The following is a 19,068-nucleotide window of genomic DNA, read 5'->3' on the forward strand; positions in this document are numbered from 1 at the left end:
GACCCTGAGCCCCAGCAACTCTGTGCAGAGATCGGGGAGGGATCGGGCAGACCTGCACACGGGGCACGTCACAGACGGCATCCCGAGGGCACAGGCGGCCTCTCAGCAGCTGGCCCAGCACACACAGTGGCCTCAGGATCCGTCCTGGAGCTGCTGGTCACGAGGGAACTGGGTGGGCCTGGGCAGCCCTAGGAGTGATATCTCCTGAGGTTCTGGCTGCTGCACGGTGGGTGGGAGAGGGCAGACCCGTCAGGAGCTCCGGCTCGCAGGAGACGATGGGCCCACAGCAGGGCTCGGACGTAGGAATGAGAGGTGCTCAGACTCTACTCTGAAAGCCTCTGACGACAGAATGAAGGCGGCATGGGACTGTCACTGCTGTCACTGCTCACAGCAGACGGGTCCCTAGGTCTGGTCCTCCCAGCCTGACCACAGTCACCTTGGTCAGCCTCAAGACAGGGGTTTCGTGTGCTGCTCAGGTATTTAAAGCAAAAAGTGGGGACACCAGCAGAGGCCCAGACACCAGAAAGGCTCTGGCTGCTCATCAGTCCCTATCTTTGAAAACAGAAAACAAGGACTCGCTGGAAAGTACTCATTTCACTGATCTCTGCCTCTTAGTTTTCTAAAAGTCTGAATAACTTTAAGAAGATCAATCAACGAACTAGGGCCTGTCACACAGAAGAAAGTCTCCACAATGTCAAGATTCCTAACTCTAAATAGACCTTTTTCTGGTTTAAAAAGAAAATCACGACCAAATATAGGAGTAATAATTTCATTTCTCTATCATTCTGTATCTTCATTTTCATTTTTGATCGTCTGGACTTGAGCAAAACGATGTGGATGCCGTGAACTCAATTCCATCTAGGAAAACCTGTCACCTAACAAAGCAAAGTTGTCTCACGGACACAGAGCGGAGTCTCGGAAGAATCACGCACACGGCCTCCGCGGCGGGGTCATGCTGTCCGCGTGGCGAGCGGCGAGGACAGTCAGCACCCAAGGGGCAGAGGACCAGACCCCAACTTCATTTCCTCCCCAAAAAAGAGGAGACTGGACTGCACCAGGCATCCTTCACTGCGGACCCAGCTCGGGCTGCCATTCACAATGCCACCGATGCGGGCGGCGGGGGCTCATATACTTATTTCTCACAAGTCCAGAGGCCAGAAGACCAAGATCAAGGTGTCAGCTGACTGGGTTTCTGGGCAAGGCTCCTTCCTGGCTTCACTATGTCCTCACGTGGCCTTTCCTGTTGTCGGTGGCAAGAGCAGGGAGGGAGTGAGCTCATTTGACCTTAATTACTTCTTGGAGGCCCCATCTCCACACACAGCTGTGCCGTGGGTAAGGCATCAACACGGGAACTCAGGGCCACAGTCATTCAGCCCATCACAGCTCGGACTCAGGCGCTGGCCTCTGGGTTTTCAAGTGTTAGGTTAAAGCAAGTTGTGTACCTACAAGAGGCACTGTGCCTGTTCTGTGTCCCCCAGCACCAAGGACGCGGGGGCCTGAGGAGCCCGTGGGACTCGAGGACGCGGATGCGAAGGCGGAGGCTGGACGTCAAAACCGCAGCGAGCCCTGCCCCGCTGCACCAGGCCTGCCCCCGCGGCAGTCCTGCGGTGAGCGCACCATGCCCTCCCGTCTCCCAGGAAAACACACCTCTAAAATCGCTCTTGTATTTGAGCATTTATTCCAACAGGACTCAAAATCAAGATGACAAGCAGGGGTTCACATGTGGAGAGGTGTCCTCCCTGCATCTGCTCCCGCCCACCCTGCACCCCCGCAGGGTGCCCTCTCGGCGCGCTGGCACCGATGCACCGAACGCGGCAAGCCCTCCGCGCACTGCTCCTCTGCGAGCCGCCCGAGGCCACGTCGGCAGCCCCGGTATCCTTTCCTGCTCAGACACGGCGAATCCGGTCTTCGCTTGGATGTCCGCAGGCGGACCTGCAGTGCAAATTGCACAGAGCAGCGAAGGCTGGGTCAAAGCTCCCTGCGCTCATTTCAGCAGGCCGCGAACTTCTCCATTCTGTGCTGCCCACGCCGGCACGTTACTGCGTGGCTTCCCAGCAGCCTCCCGGACTGCTGTTTTGCTAATAAATCCTCTATTACAAGGTATTGATAGGCTACAGGAGAGTATGTCTCAGCGCAGTGTCCGTCTGCAGGCTCTCAGGAGCGAAGCTGGTCTTTCCTTGCTCGAGGGCGCGACATCTGAGTGGTTTATGACCGGCCGTTCTATAATTAGGCATTTTCTCACTTTTTACTAGTTCTTTATGTACCAGAGAAATGAGCCTCCTGTCACAGAGGTTCCAAATTTTTTTTCAGAATTTGTCTATGCTTAGGTCTTTTTAAAGTTTTTTTAGTTCAAGGGGTGCCTGTGGCTCAGTCGGTAAAGCATCCAGCTCTTGATTTCGGCTCAGGTCATCTCAGGGTCGGGAGACTGAGCTCCACATTGGGCTCTGCACTCAGTGTGGGGCCTGCTTAAGGTTCTCTCCCTCCCTCCACCTCTGCCCCCTCCTCCTGTGCATACCTACTCCCTCTCTAATAAAAATAATAAATAATAATAATAATAAATAAATAAAGCTGTTCGTAACTTTTTGATTTTTATGTAGTCTTTAATTTTCTTTTATGGTTAATGGATTTTGAGTCCTGGGTAAAAAGGCTCTGTTTACAGCACTGGTGACACGGCCCTTTATGCTAAATTCTTGTGTACCCTTGGGATTAAGAAACAGAGCTCTAGAAAATGGCCAGAGCCGGCACCTGCCAGTCCTCTCCCACTTCACTGACCCTGTTTATATTCGTCCCAGACCTTCCTTCCACTGTGGCTCTCCAGGAAGCACCAGGGAGGAACCCGAATTTTGAGGCATATTTTGATGAAAGCTGAAGGTCCCGCCAGTGTTCAGACCACAGTGCTCCTGTGCCGCTCTCTCCCCCTCCCGTCCCCTTGGCAGACAAACCGCAGCTGTTTTCACAAACTGGCACAGGTTCTCTGAGTATCTGAAGGCCTTCCAGGCACCGGGGACAACACAGACCGGAGCCCCTGCCCGCCTGCTCCCCTGCTGGAGGCCGCGTCTGGGCGCCGGAGCCACGGCGGGAAGGAGAGCCAGACGCTCCACTCCGACGTCCTGCTCGCACCAGGTTCTGCAAGTCCCATCAGCACAGGACATGAAGGGGGCCCGTTACGGAGCAGCCTCACCTCCGTGTTCCAGAACTACTGCAAAGGGAGCACGAGGGAGACATGCGGCACGGAGGCCGAGGTCCTCCTTTGAAGGCCCCGGCTTGCCTGGCCGGGGACGCCATCGCTGCAAACGAGAAGAGCCTGTTTACGACCATGCAAGCTGCCCAACCGCCAGCACTGGGGTTTCGGTTTGGTTCTACTTAGCTCGGCGGTCACGTGCCTGTCCCGAAGGACAGCACAGACCGTCTGCATTTTCTCAAAGCCCAGCAGTGGAGTAACCTCAGTGCGCTGGCGTGGACGCTACAAATAACATGTCAACAGCCTCCTTCTGCCAAGCGTCCAGCTCACACTGTGAGAGCAGCAGCGGCCCAGAAGCTTCTTACTCCACGACGGAGCACTGTGTTGCACACTGCAGTCACTTACTCTCTCCAGCTGCGGACAAAGCTGACAGAGGACACACTTCTAAAGCTGTTATGCAGCTTCGTTATGCAGCTACTTTTTATTTATTTATTCTTCGGTGTGGGGGAGGGGAGGATCTCAAGCAGGCTCCACGCTCAGTGCGGACCCCAAAGTCAAGAGCTTGGCCGCAAAACCAACTGTAAGAGCACTTTCGGATCTTCCCAAATCCTCACCTGAAACAGAAGCACAGTCGTCTGGAACAAACCTAGGGAGCCAGCAGCACGGGACAGGGATGGGGGCTCACTGGAACCCTCCTGTCCTGCTGAGGGGGAAGTAAAACGGTAGACGATGTCGCTGGCATTTCTTAAAATCGAATCCACGCCTGCCACGTGACCCCGCCCGTCCCCCTCGAGAGAAGTAACAGCCCACGTTCAGGAAAAGACGAGTACAAACGTGATCACAGCAGCTTTATTTACAGGAGCCGCACCCAGAGGCCAAGCAAACGCCCGTGAACAGGAGAGCACACAGCCATGGTGCGCCCGAGCCGTGGACGCTCTGCAGCGACAGAAAGGAGTGAGCCACGGTCAGACACAGCTGCGCCGACGCCAGAATGATGACACGACTGAAAGAAGCTCCGGACACGGAAGGCGTTTATACTGCAGGACTCCATTTATATAAATGACTTAGAAAACACAAATTATCTAGAGAGACAGGAAGCAGATCGGTGGTCGCCCGAGGATGGGGTCCGGGACGTAAGGATTTCAAAGTGGCGCGATAAAACCCTGGGAGGTGACAGGCAGTTCTTGCAGGGGCTCCATTGGGGAATCCAAGGTCCGCTTTACACACGCGCTATGTGCTGTCCGTCAAGCGCGCCTCCGTAAGGCTGTTAGAAAGCAAAATGGTGTGGTGACTCCACAAAGCTGACACATGGAAATGAAGGACAGGGTCTGCCCACCACAGCCTGCGCACCTGTGGCACAGAGCACAGTGGGGCCACTGGGCCTCCACGGCGCCGACAGGTGTCCGCTGCAGTGTCACAGGCCAGCAGTCGTCCCTCCCCGGGTGGAGAAGAGCCACTGCTAGAAGGTCCGAGGGCTGCCGCCGCGGAGCCCGGGAGCCGCTGCAGCTGACCCCACAGGGACCCATGCTGTGGGGACAGAGCCAGCACCAGCAGGAAGGGACAGTGGACAGAGGAAAGAGAAGGACTCGATGCAGGTGCAGCAGGGCCAGAGCGGGGAGAGCGCCAGAAGCTGGCCGCCGTATTTTTAGCATGACTCCAAGTTCAACAGAAAAGAGAACTCTATGAAGTGAGAAAAACTATCTGAACTAAATGTTTAGGAAAAGGCATGATGGGAAAGTACCAATCCCACACAGAGCTACTCTAAGAAAAAAGGAGGAGAACAAACACCCCTACAGAGAGCGAGGGCACACCAGAAAGACGTACCCAGCAACCAGACCAAAATGAGCCGCTTCAAAACATCAAGAGAGAAGATCCGAGATGGGAGGACGACACATCAGCATGAGAAAACATCAGAAATAAGGTCACAGAATTCCGGAAACTAGACAGACAAGAAAATTAATTTCAGAAATGAGAATCAGAGCAAACAAACACAACAAATAATGGCTTTAGAAATAGGACATCATGTGGAGAACAAATTTTAGGAGACAAAAGAAATTTAAAAAGAGATGAAGGAGATTCAAGAAGAAGAAAACACAGAGGACGGACAAATCTGACTTCAACACAGAGAAACTGAGGTTCCCCCAAACAGAAGCCCAAAACACGGAAACCAGACCACTAAGCCGCAGTTCCAGGAAACCCTGAAATAGCGGATGTGAACACGCACAGACGGACAGCCCGCGTGCTCCCGCAAGCACTGACCCAGCGCGAACACCACAGGACACCGTCTAACACAACCGCGGAAAACAGACCTCGGAACATTGAAGCCAAAAGGACACACGATTTGTAAGAAAGACTCACTGGGCTTTTCACGCTGGGAAAAAATCGAAATAAAGATTTCAGATACTTGGGACGCCTGGGTGGCTCAGTGGGTTAAAGCCTCTGCCTTCAGCTCAGGTCATGATCTCAGGGTCCTGGGATCGAGCCCTGCAGCGGGCTCTCTGCTCAGCAGGGAGCCTGCTTCCCCCTCCCTCTCTCTCTGCCTGCCTCTCTGCCTACTTGGGATCTCTGTCTGTCAAATAAATAAATAAAATATTAAAAAATAAAAAAAGATTTCAGATACTCAAGGGAGGAAAATGTGAGCCAAGGATTTCATACCCTACAAAACTGATTTCAAACATAAAGCAAACAAATTAAGGTCAACGTGGGGAGGTCCGGGAGGACAGTTCCAAGATGACAGTTCCAAGATGACACTGACCAAACGCGGGCCGTGTAACCACGGACTACACGAAGTGAGACGAGATGAGGACAAGGGGGGAGCTTTCACTGTGCAACGACTGACCATGTACATGCAGTGCTGTTTTCACTGTCAGAGCAGAACACGAGTATCAGTGTCCCCGCACTGCTTGTTACAGTGCAGTAAAGCAAGTGCGTAATTAAGCAACTTCTGTCCCAGGATTCTCAGTGTGGAAGGACACACGGACACAACATGGAAGAGCTGAGTACTCTGAAATCCCGAGTTCCTATTGGAAATATCAATACGAGCTCAAGTATTTTATCTTTAAATGTGTGTACACATGTAGGTTTTCTAACTCTGTGCACTGAAAAGCCCTAGAGGCAATGACCAACCCTATAGCGACAAGCACCAAGCATGTGAAATACCATTTCTGCCATTAAAAGAAACTGGGATTCTAGGGAGTCTGGCTGACTCAGAATAGCATGCAACTCCTGATTTTGGGGTTCTGATTTCAAGCCCCCCACTGGGTACAGAGATTACTTAACTTACAAAACAAAACAAAAAGAAAGAAAGAAGCTAGAGTTAGAGAAAGAGGCAACGCCAGATCAGGAGCAGGAGAAGTACCGGATGGGTCTGGAGCATCTTGACACACCAGACTGCATGGAGCTGAGGACTGGGTGCACACACGCGTAGGGTCTGCACATGCATGCGGGTGTGCACGCACGGACTGCGAGTGAGCCTACAGTGTACACCTGTGTGGTCAGTGCACATGTGTGCATACATGAACATAAAACAAACAGCCAACCTGAAGATCGTCCCCCTACAGGCCAAAGAAGCTACAATTCCGGTTCAATAAAGAAAGTGCAATGACCTGAAACCTATCCAAAAGGCTCAGGTAAATGAGTTCATGACACATATGTGTTATAAGAACGTATGAATACAAGGAAGTTGAGAGGCAACGTGGGCGGTTTGGGGGGTAGGAAAGGAAAAAATGAAACAAGATGGGATCGGGAGGGAGAAAACCATAAGACACTCTTAATCTCACAAAACAAACAGGGTTGCGGGGAGGGGGGAGGGGCGGGTAAGAAGAGGGGGGGCTGGGTTATGGACATTGGGGAGGGTATGGTGAGTGCTGTGAAGGTGTAAACCTGGCAATTCACAGACCTGTACCCTGGGGCTAATAATGCATTGTATGTTAATAAAAAAATAATAAAAAAAAAAGTATGGGGGGGTGCCTGGGTGGCTCAGTGGGTTAAAGCCTCTGCCTTCGGCTCAGGTCATGATCCCAGAGTCCTGGGATCGAGCCCCATATCGAGTTCTCTGCTCAGCAGGGAGCCTGCTTCCCGCCCCCCCCGCCTGCCTCTCTGCTTACTTGTGATCTCTGTCTCTGTCAAATGAATAAATAAAATCTTAAAAAAAAAAAGTATGAATAAAAAACCTTAAGTGGCCACCTTCTAAGGATGACAGGGAACTAATTATCTTTGCACTTATCCTGCCTTTCCTAAATGAGCACCACTGGGTAACCAAATAGCAGATGAGAGGACGCATCTTCTAAAACCAACCCAGCCAATAAATGTCAGCAAAATCACAGCATATCACCATTTTAGAGGCTCTGAACCATTAACAGACGGATGCACTGGGCACCGGCAGCCGCCAACACCAGGAAAATGCGAAGAGCCTGTACCTGTGGATGAAGGCACGCGGCTATTTACCACTCACTAGAGGTGTGGAGCCTGATTCTCGTCAAGCCTCTGGGTCCAGCTGCCAATTTACGGGAAGTACAGAGGCCAGAGAAAATGCTGGACTGTGTCAGGACAATGTATGTGGCAAAACCTAGACCGTGGGAATCAACAGGACCAATGGCCCAGGTTCCTCAATAGGTAACCCTCACAAGTAGACCAATACACGCAATAGAGACTTCAGAAATACGGAGTCTAAAAAAAAGCAGACAAGGTTCAATTACCACGAAGAAACACAAATAAGTCATTTCTATAAAAGTCAGGATTCGCTTCGAAGGGAAGGAGGGGCTTGGGTTGGAGAAGCACACGGAGAGCCTTCTGGAATGTCTGGCCAAGTTCTCGTTCTTGGCCTGAGTGGTGGTCATCAGGGTGCTCACCTTATAGTAATGACAACTTGACGAGCTAAACATTTGTGTCATTTTCTGTACCTTTTTATGATAAAGTAGTAAGAAAAAAAATTGGGGCGCCTGCGTGGCTCTGTCAATTGTCTGCCTCTGGCTCGGGTCATGATCCCAGGGCTCTGGGATTGAGCCCAGGATCAGGCTCCCTGCTCATCAGGGAGTCTGCTTCTCCCCAAGCCTCCCCACACCCGCCCTGTGCTCTTTCTCACTTACTCTCTCTCTCAAGTAAAAATAAAATCTTTAAAAAAAAATAAATTTAATAAATTTAAAAATTTTTAAAAATGATCAGACCAAACTTTAACTTGCATAGTGCTTTTTTTTTTTTTTTTTTTTTTAAAGTAGGTGCCACACCCAGTGGAGTGTGGAGCCCAATGTGGGGCTTGAACTCACGACCCGGAGATCAGGAACTAAGCTGGGATCCAGAGCCAGATGCTTAACTGCCTGAGCCACTGAGGGGCCCCTGCTTGCATAGTGCTTTTAACAAAAACAGCCCAAGAAATTTTAGAAGATTTACTCCCGCATCTTGCTCTGTAAGAGGCTCCCAGACGGCAGTCAAGCTGCCGGGGTCATGTGCAGGCTCGCCTTGTACCCAGTGCCAGCCCGTTAAGACCCTGCCCACACTCGCTTGGCCGAGGCCTGTGCCCTTGGCAGGGGCTGCAGCCACCAAGGAGCACTGACTCGCTCTAATCCACAGGTACGTACAAGTCCACCGGCACATCCTGAGACTCAATCCTGCCAACGAGAAGGTTCATGAACACTTTCAGATGCTTCCAGACCTTGTGTTTTCAAATCACTGCTGCATTTGTGCCGTATTAAATCAGTCCTAAAATTTCTGTCCAGATGGCAATGAAACTGTGAATAGTGTCAAACCCAGTAAAGCATAATGCTGAAATTTCAAGTCATGCTCAAATCCTGAAGGATGTCAATTTGTTAGAATTTAACTCCTTTTTATCACAGGATATCCCAGAATGACGGATTTATTACTTTTCTGCAGGTTGTATCTCCCCATCTAGTGCAAGTTTTATTTTTCACACCAGTAAGGAAAGGCAAGCAAACAGCCACTCACTCCAGCTGTCCAAGAATGACGACGACCTCGCTCAGTCCTCAGATCGCTTTGCTCCTTCTCGTGCTAATCTGTCCGCCTCTTCATTGCCTACAAATCCCGAATGACCAGGAACATGCATCTGTTAAATAAATTTATTTTTCCTTTTACCTTTACTGGATTTTTTACACAAGCAACACACAAGTCCATCCTGACTCTTCCCAGTGGGGGGAGGGGGAGAACGCTCCTTCCCCAGGCGTCCCTCCATGGTTCTACAGGGGACAACCTGTAAGCCCAACACACGGACACATGCAGGCACTTACAAAATCCCATTTTGATTCTCCGCAAATTGGATCATACTGTTTTTGCTAATTTTTATAACCTGAATGATGGAACTTGGAAAGCTTTCCAAGTAAAACGTATGTATATATAGATGAGGACAGGTATATATCCAAAACACATACTTTAGTTTCTTCAAATGCTGTCAGAAAGAGGAGATACAATCATGTGATTTGGGTTTTTTTCTAAGTAGGCTCTACAACCAATGTGAGCCCAACGGGGGACTTGATCCCACAACGGTGAGATCAAGACCTGAGCTGAGATCGAGTCAGACACTTAACCCACTGAGCCACCCAGTGGCTCAGCACTTCTGCGCTTTAACCGCTGTTTCCGTCTACACTGGGGAAGGGCAGATTTAAACCTTACGTCACCAAGCTGTTCTCAGTGGTCCTGGAGTCGAAGAACAACACAGAGTTAAGACAATGGCTGCAGTTTAACTTGCTCTGTATTGTTGGAAACAAGTTTTTTGTTTTCTTTTAAGGTTTTATTTATTTGACAGAGACAGAGCAAGAAAGCATGAGCAGTGGGGAGGCCCAGAGGGAGAGGGAGAAGCCAACTTCCTGCTCAGCAGGGAGCACAACACAGGGCTTGATCCCAGGACCCTGAGATCATGACCTGAGTAGAAACCAAGAGTCAGACACTCAACTGACTGAGACACCCAGGCGCCCCTGATATCTTATGCTTTTATACAGGACAGATTCATACGGAGGATGTATGGGTAGATATTTGTAACTGTAGATCTGTTGGAAATTGTATTTCCTAAAAACAATTTAATTTTTTAATAGCCTTTTTTTTAAAAGATTTTATTTATTTATTTGAGAGCTAGACAGAGATAGCAAGAGAGAGCATGAGCGGGGAGGAGAGGGAGAAGCAGGCTCCCCACTGAGCAAGTAGCCTGATGTAGGGCTTGATCCCACTGGGATTATGACATGAGCCAAAGGTATTCACTTAATTGATGGAGCCACCCAGGCGCCCCTGAAAAAACAGTTTTAATAAAAATTATCTATTGGGGCGCCTGGGGGGCTCAGTCGGTTCAGCATCTGCCTTCAGCTCGGGTCATGATCCTGGGGTCCTGGGATCGAGCCCAGCATTGGGCTCCCTGCTCGGCGGGAAGCCTGCTTCTCCCTCTTCCACTCCCCCTGCTCATGTTCCCTCACTTGCTGTCTCTCTCTGTCATATAAATTTAAAAAATCTTTAAAAAAAAATTAAATAAAATAAAAACTATCTATTAATAAGAAAAATATTTCCATTTTGGAAAAAAAAGTCATGTTCCTAAAGTCTTATCACACTTTATTTTTAACAAAATACCTTATAAATTAGTTTTATTTTGACATGATGGCTGATTCTAAAGAAACAAACAGGTTGACTACCACCAAGCCACTTTAACAGTGATGAGGTTAATGAAGGGTAGTGGGAAGAAAGGCAGGTAGGGACAAGTGTCCTCCCGACCACCCAACCAAGAGGAAACAAGCGTTAAAAGGATTTTACACCGCTCTGGAAAGAGCCCTCCACTCTTTCCCACGCTGATGACAAAAACTTGATTGGGCGACAGGCACAGGGAGGGTCAATCAGGTTAAAACAGCCTGCAGACAAGACCAGAAACCCCCTAGACTTAGAAACTCTGGAGGCAGCCCTCTCAGGTCCCCTCCCTCTTTGCGAGCTTCGTACTGTCCATCACTCTGAACTTTGCCTGGCTGCCCAGCACTCTTCATCTGGTCTACCTCTTCATTCTTCCAAGCAGCATGACCACAACTGCAGGCACCGAAGGAAAAAAATCCTGCAACGCGAGCCCAGACGAGGCCCTCCCAAGCACCGCCGAGACAATGAGAGGACACTGAACGCCCCTCAGTCACGCTGCCCGAACGGTGTGTTCTACACACAATCACAGCAACAACAAGCAGCGTCACTTACAGGATGATCAAGACTCAAAAATGTTGCAATTTCTAATACCCGCTATGGTATTAATGTTATGTAAGCTTGAACTTAAGTCATTAAATCACCTACAGACAGTACTAGTCTCTCCAGTTAACTCAGAATATTTGGTCCTAGACACCTGGGTGGCTCAGTCAGTTAAATGTCCAACTCTTGATTTCGGCTCAGGTCATGATCTCAGGGTTGCGAGACCGAGCCCACATCGGGCTCCACACTGAGCGTAGGGCCTGCTTAAGGTTCTCTCTCTGCTGCCACCCCCACCTTCTGTCACCCAAGCGTCTGGTCCTCACAGCCATGTAAGAGGACCGGTTCGGACAACACGCACCCACTGGATGTCCATGCCCTGGGTGAGCTGCTCCAGCGCCACGAAGTCCTCCTTATTGATCACCTCTTTCCCCGTGCTCGTCTTCCACCCATTCTTCTTCCAGCCTTGAACCCAATTCGTGATCCCTACGAGAAATGCACTCACAGTCTGCTGAGCTTGCATGTCCCGGTCTCTTCCTCCCTAGACTTCCCCCTTCCACCTGCTCTACTCGTCTTCGCAGTGGCGTGGACTTGCCGCTGGCCCACACAGGCTGTACTCCGGCCAGGGGCACACACCCTGCACGCTCCTCTGCTTACCCCTCGGACTGGACTGGTGCTGACCCACAGCTCCCAGCTTAAGAGGACACCTCTCTGCTTCTCCAACCCCCTTCCCGTGCCCTAAACATGATTACCTCTCAAAGGAGCCATCAGCACGCCACCTTCAGTTACTTACGCGTGTTTACACTCGAGGGACTAGGAGAGCAGGGACACAGCTACCCGCTGCCCTATCTTAGGAGCCTGGCAAAGACATGTCTATGTGGCGAACTCCAGAGCAGCAGATCTGGGCTCCAGAATCCCCGGTTTTCTCTTTATACCGGACAAACCAACGGTTGTCTTCATTCACCATTTGGGTCCTGCCCTGATACACCTCCCATAGGAGAAGGAAATACCTATTTTCCTTCATGTTTACCAGGAAACACCAGAAGTAAAATGTAGAAGCTTACCATTTATAGTAAACATACTGTCCGTATATAGAACCAGCTTCTTGATGTCTTGAGCCTTTGCTTGCTCGATGGCTTTGCAGGCTGCCTTAAAGAAACAGGTCAGTCATCATGCTACAGAAGGTGTCCGATTTTCAACATTACCGAAGTTCAAAATCACTTCGCTATTTAAACATTCTTTCTTTTTCTGTGCTAAGTGTAATGATTATACGCTCTGCATGAAATAATGCCACACATACGGTTCTGTTTGTGCATCTATGTGAAATAACTTTTAAAACTTTTCTGGAAAATTCCTATCCATCAGAGTCACTAGTAACCCCAAACCAAGTTTCTTCTGGACTTTGAGTATCCTGTGCGCACACAGTGTACGCGGTTCACTGCTACGACGGTCTTACTCTCGGTGGGAAATGTGTCTGACAACTTACATGAATTTCTGCTCTTTGGTTGGTCTGCCGCCCGGGAAGCCTAATGCCTATATTCCTGGTTGCAAAACAATACAAAGGAAAATGAAATCAATTAAAAAAGCTAATTCCCAAAGTGATTCCTTAAGCCTCTCAATGGAGGACAGGCTTGATACATTTTTTTGACATATGAAAGCATCATACAAATATACAGCCTTTAAAAATCAAACCAAGAGTACTAGCATTTTATAGAAAAGCACCAAGGGATGGTCTTGTGAAGAATACTGGGCCAGAAATCAGAACCAAAGTTTTCTCTCTGGCCCTGCAATTCATTAGCGTGGGGTCCTGGGTGAGCACTAAGCCCGCAGACACTCAGTGCCACACAAGCTTGTTGCCTCTTAGAGGGTTTGCAGCTAAAATGAGATCCCAAAGGGAAAGAACTCTATAGACCACAGGTCGAGAGAAATATAAAGTCTTACTCAACAGTTTATATTCCATTATGCCCAACACTGCTGTGGGCACCTGGAAATGCTGGAGACAAAGCTCATAGCTGATGTGGCTACTTCACAGGCTCAAATTCGTCTTTTACATGGAATCTGAGGGCTGCCCGGGGTATGTGAAAGATCACGCTTTGCATCCCCCTGAGCTCGTGCCTTGTGAAAAACTAGAGGTCACCTCTAAGCTCACACGTCCTCAGAAGAGTCTTGGGAACATGACAGGTTCCAAGTCTGGCAACCCTGGACGTCCTTGCCAGAACCATCCCGCAGGAGACATGTGACTCTCCTAGGGGGCAGGGAAGTCATTTTGGTAGAAGATGTCATCAGCAAGACACAGAAACTCCCCTGGATTCAGGGTGAAGAAAGCAATGCTGAGGTAATTTACTTTCTGAAGAACAAAGCTATCAGTGTCGACATGAACCAAAGCTTGCTCCTTTGCAACCTCTGCCAAAGCTAACCAAATAATCAGATCTCGTGTCATTCCTTGACAAGTTTTAGAATGTGATTCACTTACACTTGAAGCCTTTTTTGTTTACTCACAAAGGATGGCCAGGCCCCCAGTAAACACCTATGCCTGCTCGTGCCCTCCTCCGCCCGTTGCTGGAGCAGCAGCCATCAGTGTAGACGACAACAAATTCTCCTAAAAGAGGGAATTTCATGAGTGGCACTGGAACCAAAGCACAAAAAACTGAGATTCAATTAACAAATTCACTTAGCTTGAATTCACATTTTAACTGAGAGAGTATGTACAACGTGATCTATATTCCCTATCTAGAAAAACATTATCAGTCCCTTATAAAAGGGCCCTCAATACCTTTTGATTAGCATGCCCTCCTACCTTGGATATGGCAATTTAAAGGTAAATTAAAGGTAAAGGCAGGCATTTTGTGAACTCAGAACCCGCTGCTGTTGCATTCCCCATTGCAGAGGTCAGAACAGTGTCGCCATCCCTCTCCCCACGGGGAGCAGGGCTCGCTCTCACTCTCCGGAGCCGTCTTTGCAAACAAGTAGTGTCTTGGCATGATAAGGACCTGTCCCCCAGAAGGTCTAGTCCTCTGACAAATGTTGGTCTAATTTTTTTTTTCTTAGTATATTTGCTTCTAATAAACTACGGTCCCCCGTGTTTGCTTTGTTCCATCAAGACAGAGGCTCAGGGGTACCTTGGTGTCATGATTATTATATGGAAAACTCAAAAATCCAAAATATATACCCATATAAGAAAATGTGTCTTTGTCAACTGAAGGCACGGATCCCGTGGTCTGTCTTGCCTGCTTTGCACAGGGCTCTGCGTTTTCATCTCCGTCCGAGAGCTCACGGAGTCGCTTGTTGGCTTTCGCTTGTGATTCTTGTTCATGCTTATTTTCTGTCTCTGAAAGATCAAGTCCACTTAAAAAGCAGGAAAAAATGAACATAACACAAAATGCTTAACAATCCAGAAATTCAGTATGTGACTTAGTATCACTAAATCAGACTTAAGTATGCTCTGCGACCCTACAAAGAGGAAATCGCTTAGGACAGTCCACACCGTGTCAGATTTTCAAGTCCTATGAGATTACTCTGAAGTTTCCCTAAGCTTGACAAGGGCGATAGGAACACAGGAGCAACATCTCTGTCAAAGCAGAAACCTGGTTTTGACAGAGACAGTAGATAGCAAAGGTTTGAATCCCACTGGGACGGTGGGCAGTTTGACAACCTGAGGGACTCTGTCCCCAGGAAGAAAACAAGGACTCGAACTCTGTAGATGCGATTACTCTAGGTACGTCAACTCCTTCCATGCCAAGTTGAGAACCTCCAGGAGAGCTGAGAGGGCATGGGTAACTGGACCTTAAGTGAGGAGACAGTGGGCCACACTGAGAAAAGGAAGCAGAAGCCCAACAGCAGAAGGGACTGGGCCCTTCAGGGCGGCGGCTACAGAGCTGTCCTTCAGGAGCTCAGCCGTGGGATGCAGGGTTAATCGCAGAGGCCTCTCTCATACTCCCTCAGGTTCTGTGGAGCAGCTCTTCCTACATTCTCGTTTTGTGGCGTGGGAACAGAGGCACGAAGAAGCAACCAAGCTTATCTGCAAAACCACCACCACGCCCCACACTACAGAATTCACTTTAAGCTCATCCCTAAAGCAGGGACGGAGAAATGGGGCTCCAGTGTTGACTGGACCCTCACCACACGGGTCCAAGCCAGAACGTCCTGCCTGCGGTAGCTTCTCCACCCGCCCCTGTCAGAGACCGCTACAGGTTATCCAGACAAAACCCGACCGGAGCCACTACGGAGGGCAATGTTTGCGCTTCCACTCTGCTGTATTTACCTTTAAAATATTCCTCGGGGGTGGGGGGGGGCGCCTGAGTGGCTCAGTCGGCTCAGGTCACAACCTGGAGTGCAGGGACCTAGCTCGGCATCCAGCTCCCTGCTCAGTGGAGAGTCCGCCTCTCCCTCTCCCTGCAGCAACCCCTGCTTTGCTCTCTCACTCTCGCTCTATCTCAAATAAATAAACTCTTGAAAGAAAAATATTCCTCTAGGGACTCTATGTAAGTAAACCCCAAAACACAAGTACAAATCAAAGGGTAATTTTGTAGAAGTTTAATACCGATACAAATACTGATTTTATTTGTAATAACATAGAAAGTTAAATTGGAATCCAAGTTTTTAAAGGACAGACAAGACTTTGAAGGAAAAGGAGCCCATTGTTGTCAGATAATTTTCCCTTCACAGAACTGGGTTACGTTAACCCCAAATCAGTTTACAAAAATCATGGTAACTGCCAAATAGCTCAAGAATCCCAGGATAAAAATATACGTCACAGTAAGAGAAAATTTGGGAAAGGGGCTACCACTTTTGCTTTGACACAGTTTGGAACAGTAAAGATGTTCGATCCCAATTTATATATACAAGTCACTAACTTGGAGATCTTTGAACTTTCAGAAAGATGATTCATAAAGAACTGTCCTGCCTTAGGACTGGGAGTATCTGATAAACAGAAACATACTTCCAGTGCAAGAACTGAAGTACGAATAAATGACTGGTTAAGACAAAGGAGCAGTGAGAAGGACGCATTAAGAACCCAGCTGAGACAAGAACCACACTTGCACATTTGTTTTCTGTCCCAAACTGGTTTCTCCACCGGGGCAGAAAATGTTAACGGTCACATCGCAACGTCCTGAGAAGCTGCTGGGCAGACAGAGGGTGCAGCAGATGCACTGAGTGAGGTTCTGCCCTGCTTCTGCCCCGCCTGGTCACGAAGGGTGGCTTCCTAAACGCGAGTCCTGGCTTTGACCAGCACTGTCACGGCCTCCGAAGGAGCCGCTGTTCAGAGCCGGAGCATGTCAGTGGGACTGTGGAGGGCCTGGCCGGAAAACACGGAATCAAGCTAGTCTCTCATCTTAATCCACTAGTAAAAGAATCCGTGAGTCAAGCTAATGAGACAACTTACCCCCGAACACAGGGGTCTGAAGACCCGCGCAGTCGACAATCGGTATAATCCGTGACTCCTCAAACCTTTAAGGGCCACTGATAGCCTGCCGTTCCCTGGAAGGACCACTGGGAACGGCCGACTCACACGTGTAGGTCTCACGTGCCGCGGCCTCACAACACAGTACCAGGGAACAAAGTTAAGGGGCGCCTGGGTGGCCCAGTGGATTAAGCGTCTGCCTGGAGTCGAGATCCGGCCGGGTTGGGCTCCCTGCTCGGCAGGGAGTCAGCCTCTCCTCCTTCCTCTGTGCTTCCCCCTGCTCATGACTGTATTCTCTCTCAATAAATAAAAATCTTTAAAAAAGAAAATGTTAAGAAAATCCTAAGGAAGGACACCTGGGTGGCTCAGTCGCTGGGCGTCTGCTTCCGGCTCATGTCATGAGCCGAGGTCCTGAGATCGAATCCCTCCGCAGACTCCTTGCTCGGCAGGGAGCCTGCTTCCCCTCTGCCTGCCCCGTCCCCCCTTGTGCTTTCTCTCTCCTTGACAATCAAACAAAATCTTAAAAAAAAAATCCCAAGGAAAATTTATAACAAATGCATATTTTATGACAAACGTAATACAATGAAGTCCACGAAAGTTTCCTCATGCAGCTCAAAGTCATGTTGCTCAAAGGGCAATTATAGTTTAAACACTTTGTGCCCCAAGCAGTCACCCCCGTTCTGTATATGCGATGCTCCTTACACTGAGGCTTGACCTTCAATCAACTGTGCCCCCGGGAGCACGAGCAAGTGCAGGCGACTCTGGCTGCTAAGCCCGCCGGGAAACAAACTACATCCGGAGCCCATTCAGTCGGCAAAGAACAAGCCTTTTTGAAAGACAGAATGAGGGGCGCCTGGTGGCTCAGGTCGCGTGGGACGGGAGGGCGCCCTGCTCAGCCGGGGCCTGCTTCTCCCCTGCCTGCCGTCCCCCTGCTTGTGCGCGCTCTCTCGTTCTCTGGCAAATACATAAATAAAATGTGAAGCAACATATTTGAAGATAAAAATAAACGGAAGAACTGCGTAGAGGAGGACCCCCTACCTCCCGGGCTGTCCCTCACGCTGCTCCAACAGACACCGCTAGGCCCATGTGCTCTCTGCCTGCCTCCTCCGTGAAACGGGGTGTCTCCCGTGCTGGGGAGACAGCCGCCCACGCCGGGCGACCAGGGCTGCGCGAGGCCCCGGGGACGAGGGCAGACGGTACCTTCCGCGCCGCCCGGGCTGGCGGGCTTCCCGACGAAGGCCCAGGCCTCCTCCTCCGTGGCAAACTTCTTAAAGCGCGCGGCCGGGAAGCGGTCCACCTGCGCTCTGCATTCGCTCCTGCAACAGAGCGCCGGGTTACCGCCCGCCTCCCTCACCCGCCCCCGACGGGCCGCCTGCGGGCCGGGAGCCGTGTGACTCGGCTGGGCTGTCGGCTCCGCGGGGCCTGCACCCTGCGGAGCCCTGTGCCGGCCGAGGGGCGCCCGCACGCCAGTGTGCTCCGCCTCCAAACACACTACAAGTGCCGGGCGGGGACAGGTCTGAAGAGGGGTCCCGTGAACCTTTCCGTACAGCTCAGGGGCGCCTCCGTGAAGCCTCCGCTCGTGCGGCCGCAACACGTGAACGCAAGCCCCGGGCCTCTCACCGAGCCCGGCAGCCCCCGGCCCAGCGGCGACCCCCGCAGGGCGCAAACCCAGCTCCAAGGGCCGTTCCAGGGATCCGAGTTTGGCCCGGGAGAGGTGACCTTTCTAAGGACACCGGCGGGGTCAGGCCAGGCACTGCCGCAGTCGGACTACGTGCCGCCACCGGGGAACGTCCCCTGACACACACCGGAAGGGTTAGGCGGGGCCCCGGGCGCGCTCAGGCTCCAGGTGGCCTTTCCGACGCCGCCCACACGACGAAACCGCGTCGGGGCCGGCGGCCGGGACCTGCGAGCCCACGTCAGCGGAGGCCGGCGGCGGCGGGGCTCCCGGGCGCTCCACCCCAGGCCGCAGGCCGCGAGCCCGGGGCCAGTCCGGAGAGCCGCCCGCGGCCGCCCCGGCTCGGCCTCGGAGAGCGCGGCCCACTCACCAGGTCTGGAAGACCCCGGCCTTGCGGCCCCTCCTCACGGCATAAAACATGCTGAGGCCGCTGCGGCCGCAGCTGCTGCAGCGCACGGCGGCCAAAGCAACGCTGCGCGCCACGCCCAGAAGCCTGGTCATCGCCCACAGCCGGCCATCGCCCCGCCGCTTAGCTTCGCCGCTGGCGCCTCCACCACACAGACCGAACTTCCGGCGACGGCGCGGAGAGTTGACGCGCGACCCGCCTGCGGGGCGGGGCCTGGGGGGAGGGACTAGGGCCCGGTGCGTTTCCGGCTCAGT

General features: G+C 51.0%; 1 protein-coding gene across 3 annotated transcripts; it reads right to left on the bottom strand.

The window, feature by feature from the left end:
* Positions 1-4,431: 4,431 nt before the first annotated feature.
* RNASEH1 (ribonuclease H1) lies at positions 4,432-18,947 on the bottom strand. 3 transcript variants are annotated; one of them, XM_032866768.1, is made up of 9 exons: positions 18,779-18,943; positions 17,934-18,049; positions 14,502-14,660; positions 13,832-13,931; positions 12,819-12,873; positions 12,397-12,481; positions 11,694-11,818; positions 9,122-9,239; positions 4,432-4,445 (listed from the first exon to the last, which is right to left on the bottom strand). In XM_032866768.1, the coding sequence occupies exons 1-8, from the start codon at positions 18,907-18,909 to the stop codon at positions 9,153-9,155; spliced, it is 858 nt and encodes a 285-aa protein (XP_032722659.1). In that variant the 5' UTR covers positions 18,910-18,943; the 3' UTR covers positions 4,432-4,445; positions 9,122-9,152. The 3 variants fall into 3 exon arrangements, with proteins under 3 accessions (XP_032722659.1, XP_032722658.1, XP_032722660.1); XM_032866767.1 differs by lacking the exon at positions 4,432-4,445 and having other exon boundaries at positions 8,863-9,239; XM_032866769.1 differs by lacking the exon at positions 4,432-4,445 and having other exon boundaries at positions 9,151-9,239; positions 11,640-11,818; positions 18,779-18,947.
* Between the last annotated feature and the right edge of the window lie 121 nt (positions 18,948-19,068).

The sequence above is a fragment of the Lontra canadensis genome, unplaced genomic scaffold, assembly GCF_010015895.1.
Source record: "Lontra canadensis isolate GAN:19392208 unplaced genomic scaffold, GSC_riverotter_1.0 scaffold32, whole genome shotgun sequence".
NCBI classification, from domain to species: domain Eukaryota; kingdom Metazoa; phylum Chordata; class Mammalia; order Carnivora; family Mustelidae; genus Lontra; species Lontra canadensis.

What these genes read in the sequence shown, in the direction of transcription:
- RNASEH1 (XM_032866768.1), bottom strand. Translation starts at nt 18,909, where the DNA reads ATGACCAGGCTTCTGGGCGTGGCGCGCAGCGTTGCTTTGGCCGCCGTG. An exon ending in TGGGGGCCTGGCCATCCTTT is followed by an intron (nt 12,874 to 13,831) that starts GTGAGTAAACAA and finishes TTTTGCAACCAG; the next exon opens with GAATATAGGCATTAGGCTTC. An exon ending in AGGGCATGGACATCCAGTGG is followed by an intron (nt 9,240 to 11,693) that starts GTGCGTGTTGTC and finishes TTTATTTAACAG; the next exon opens with ATGCATGTTCCTGGTCATTC.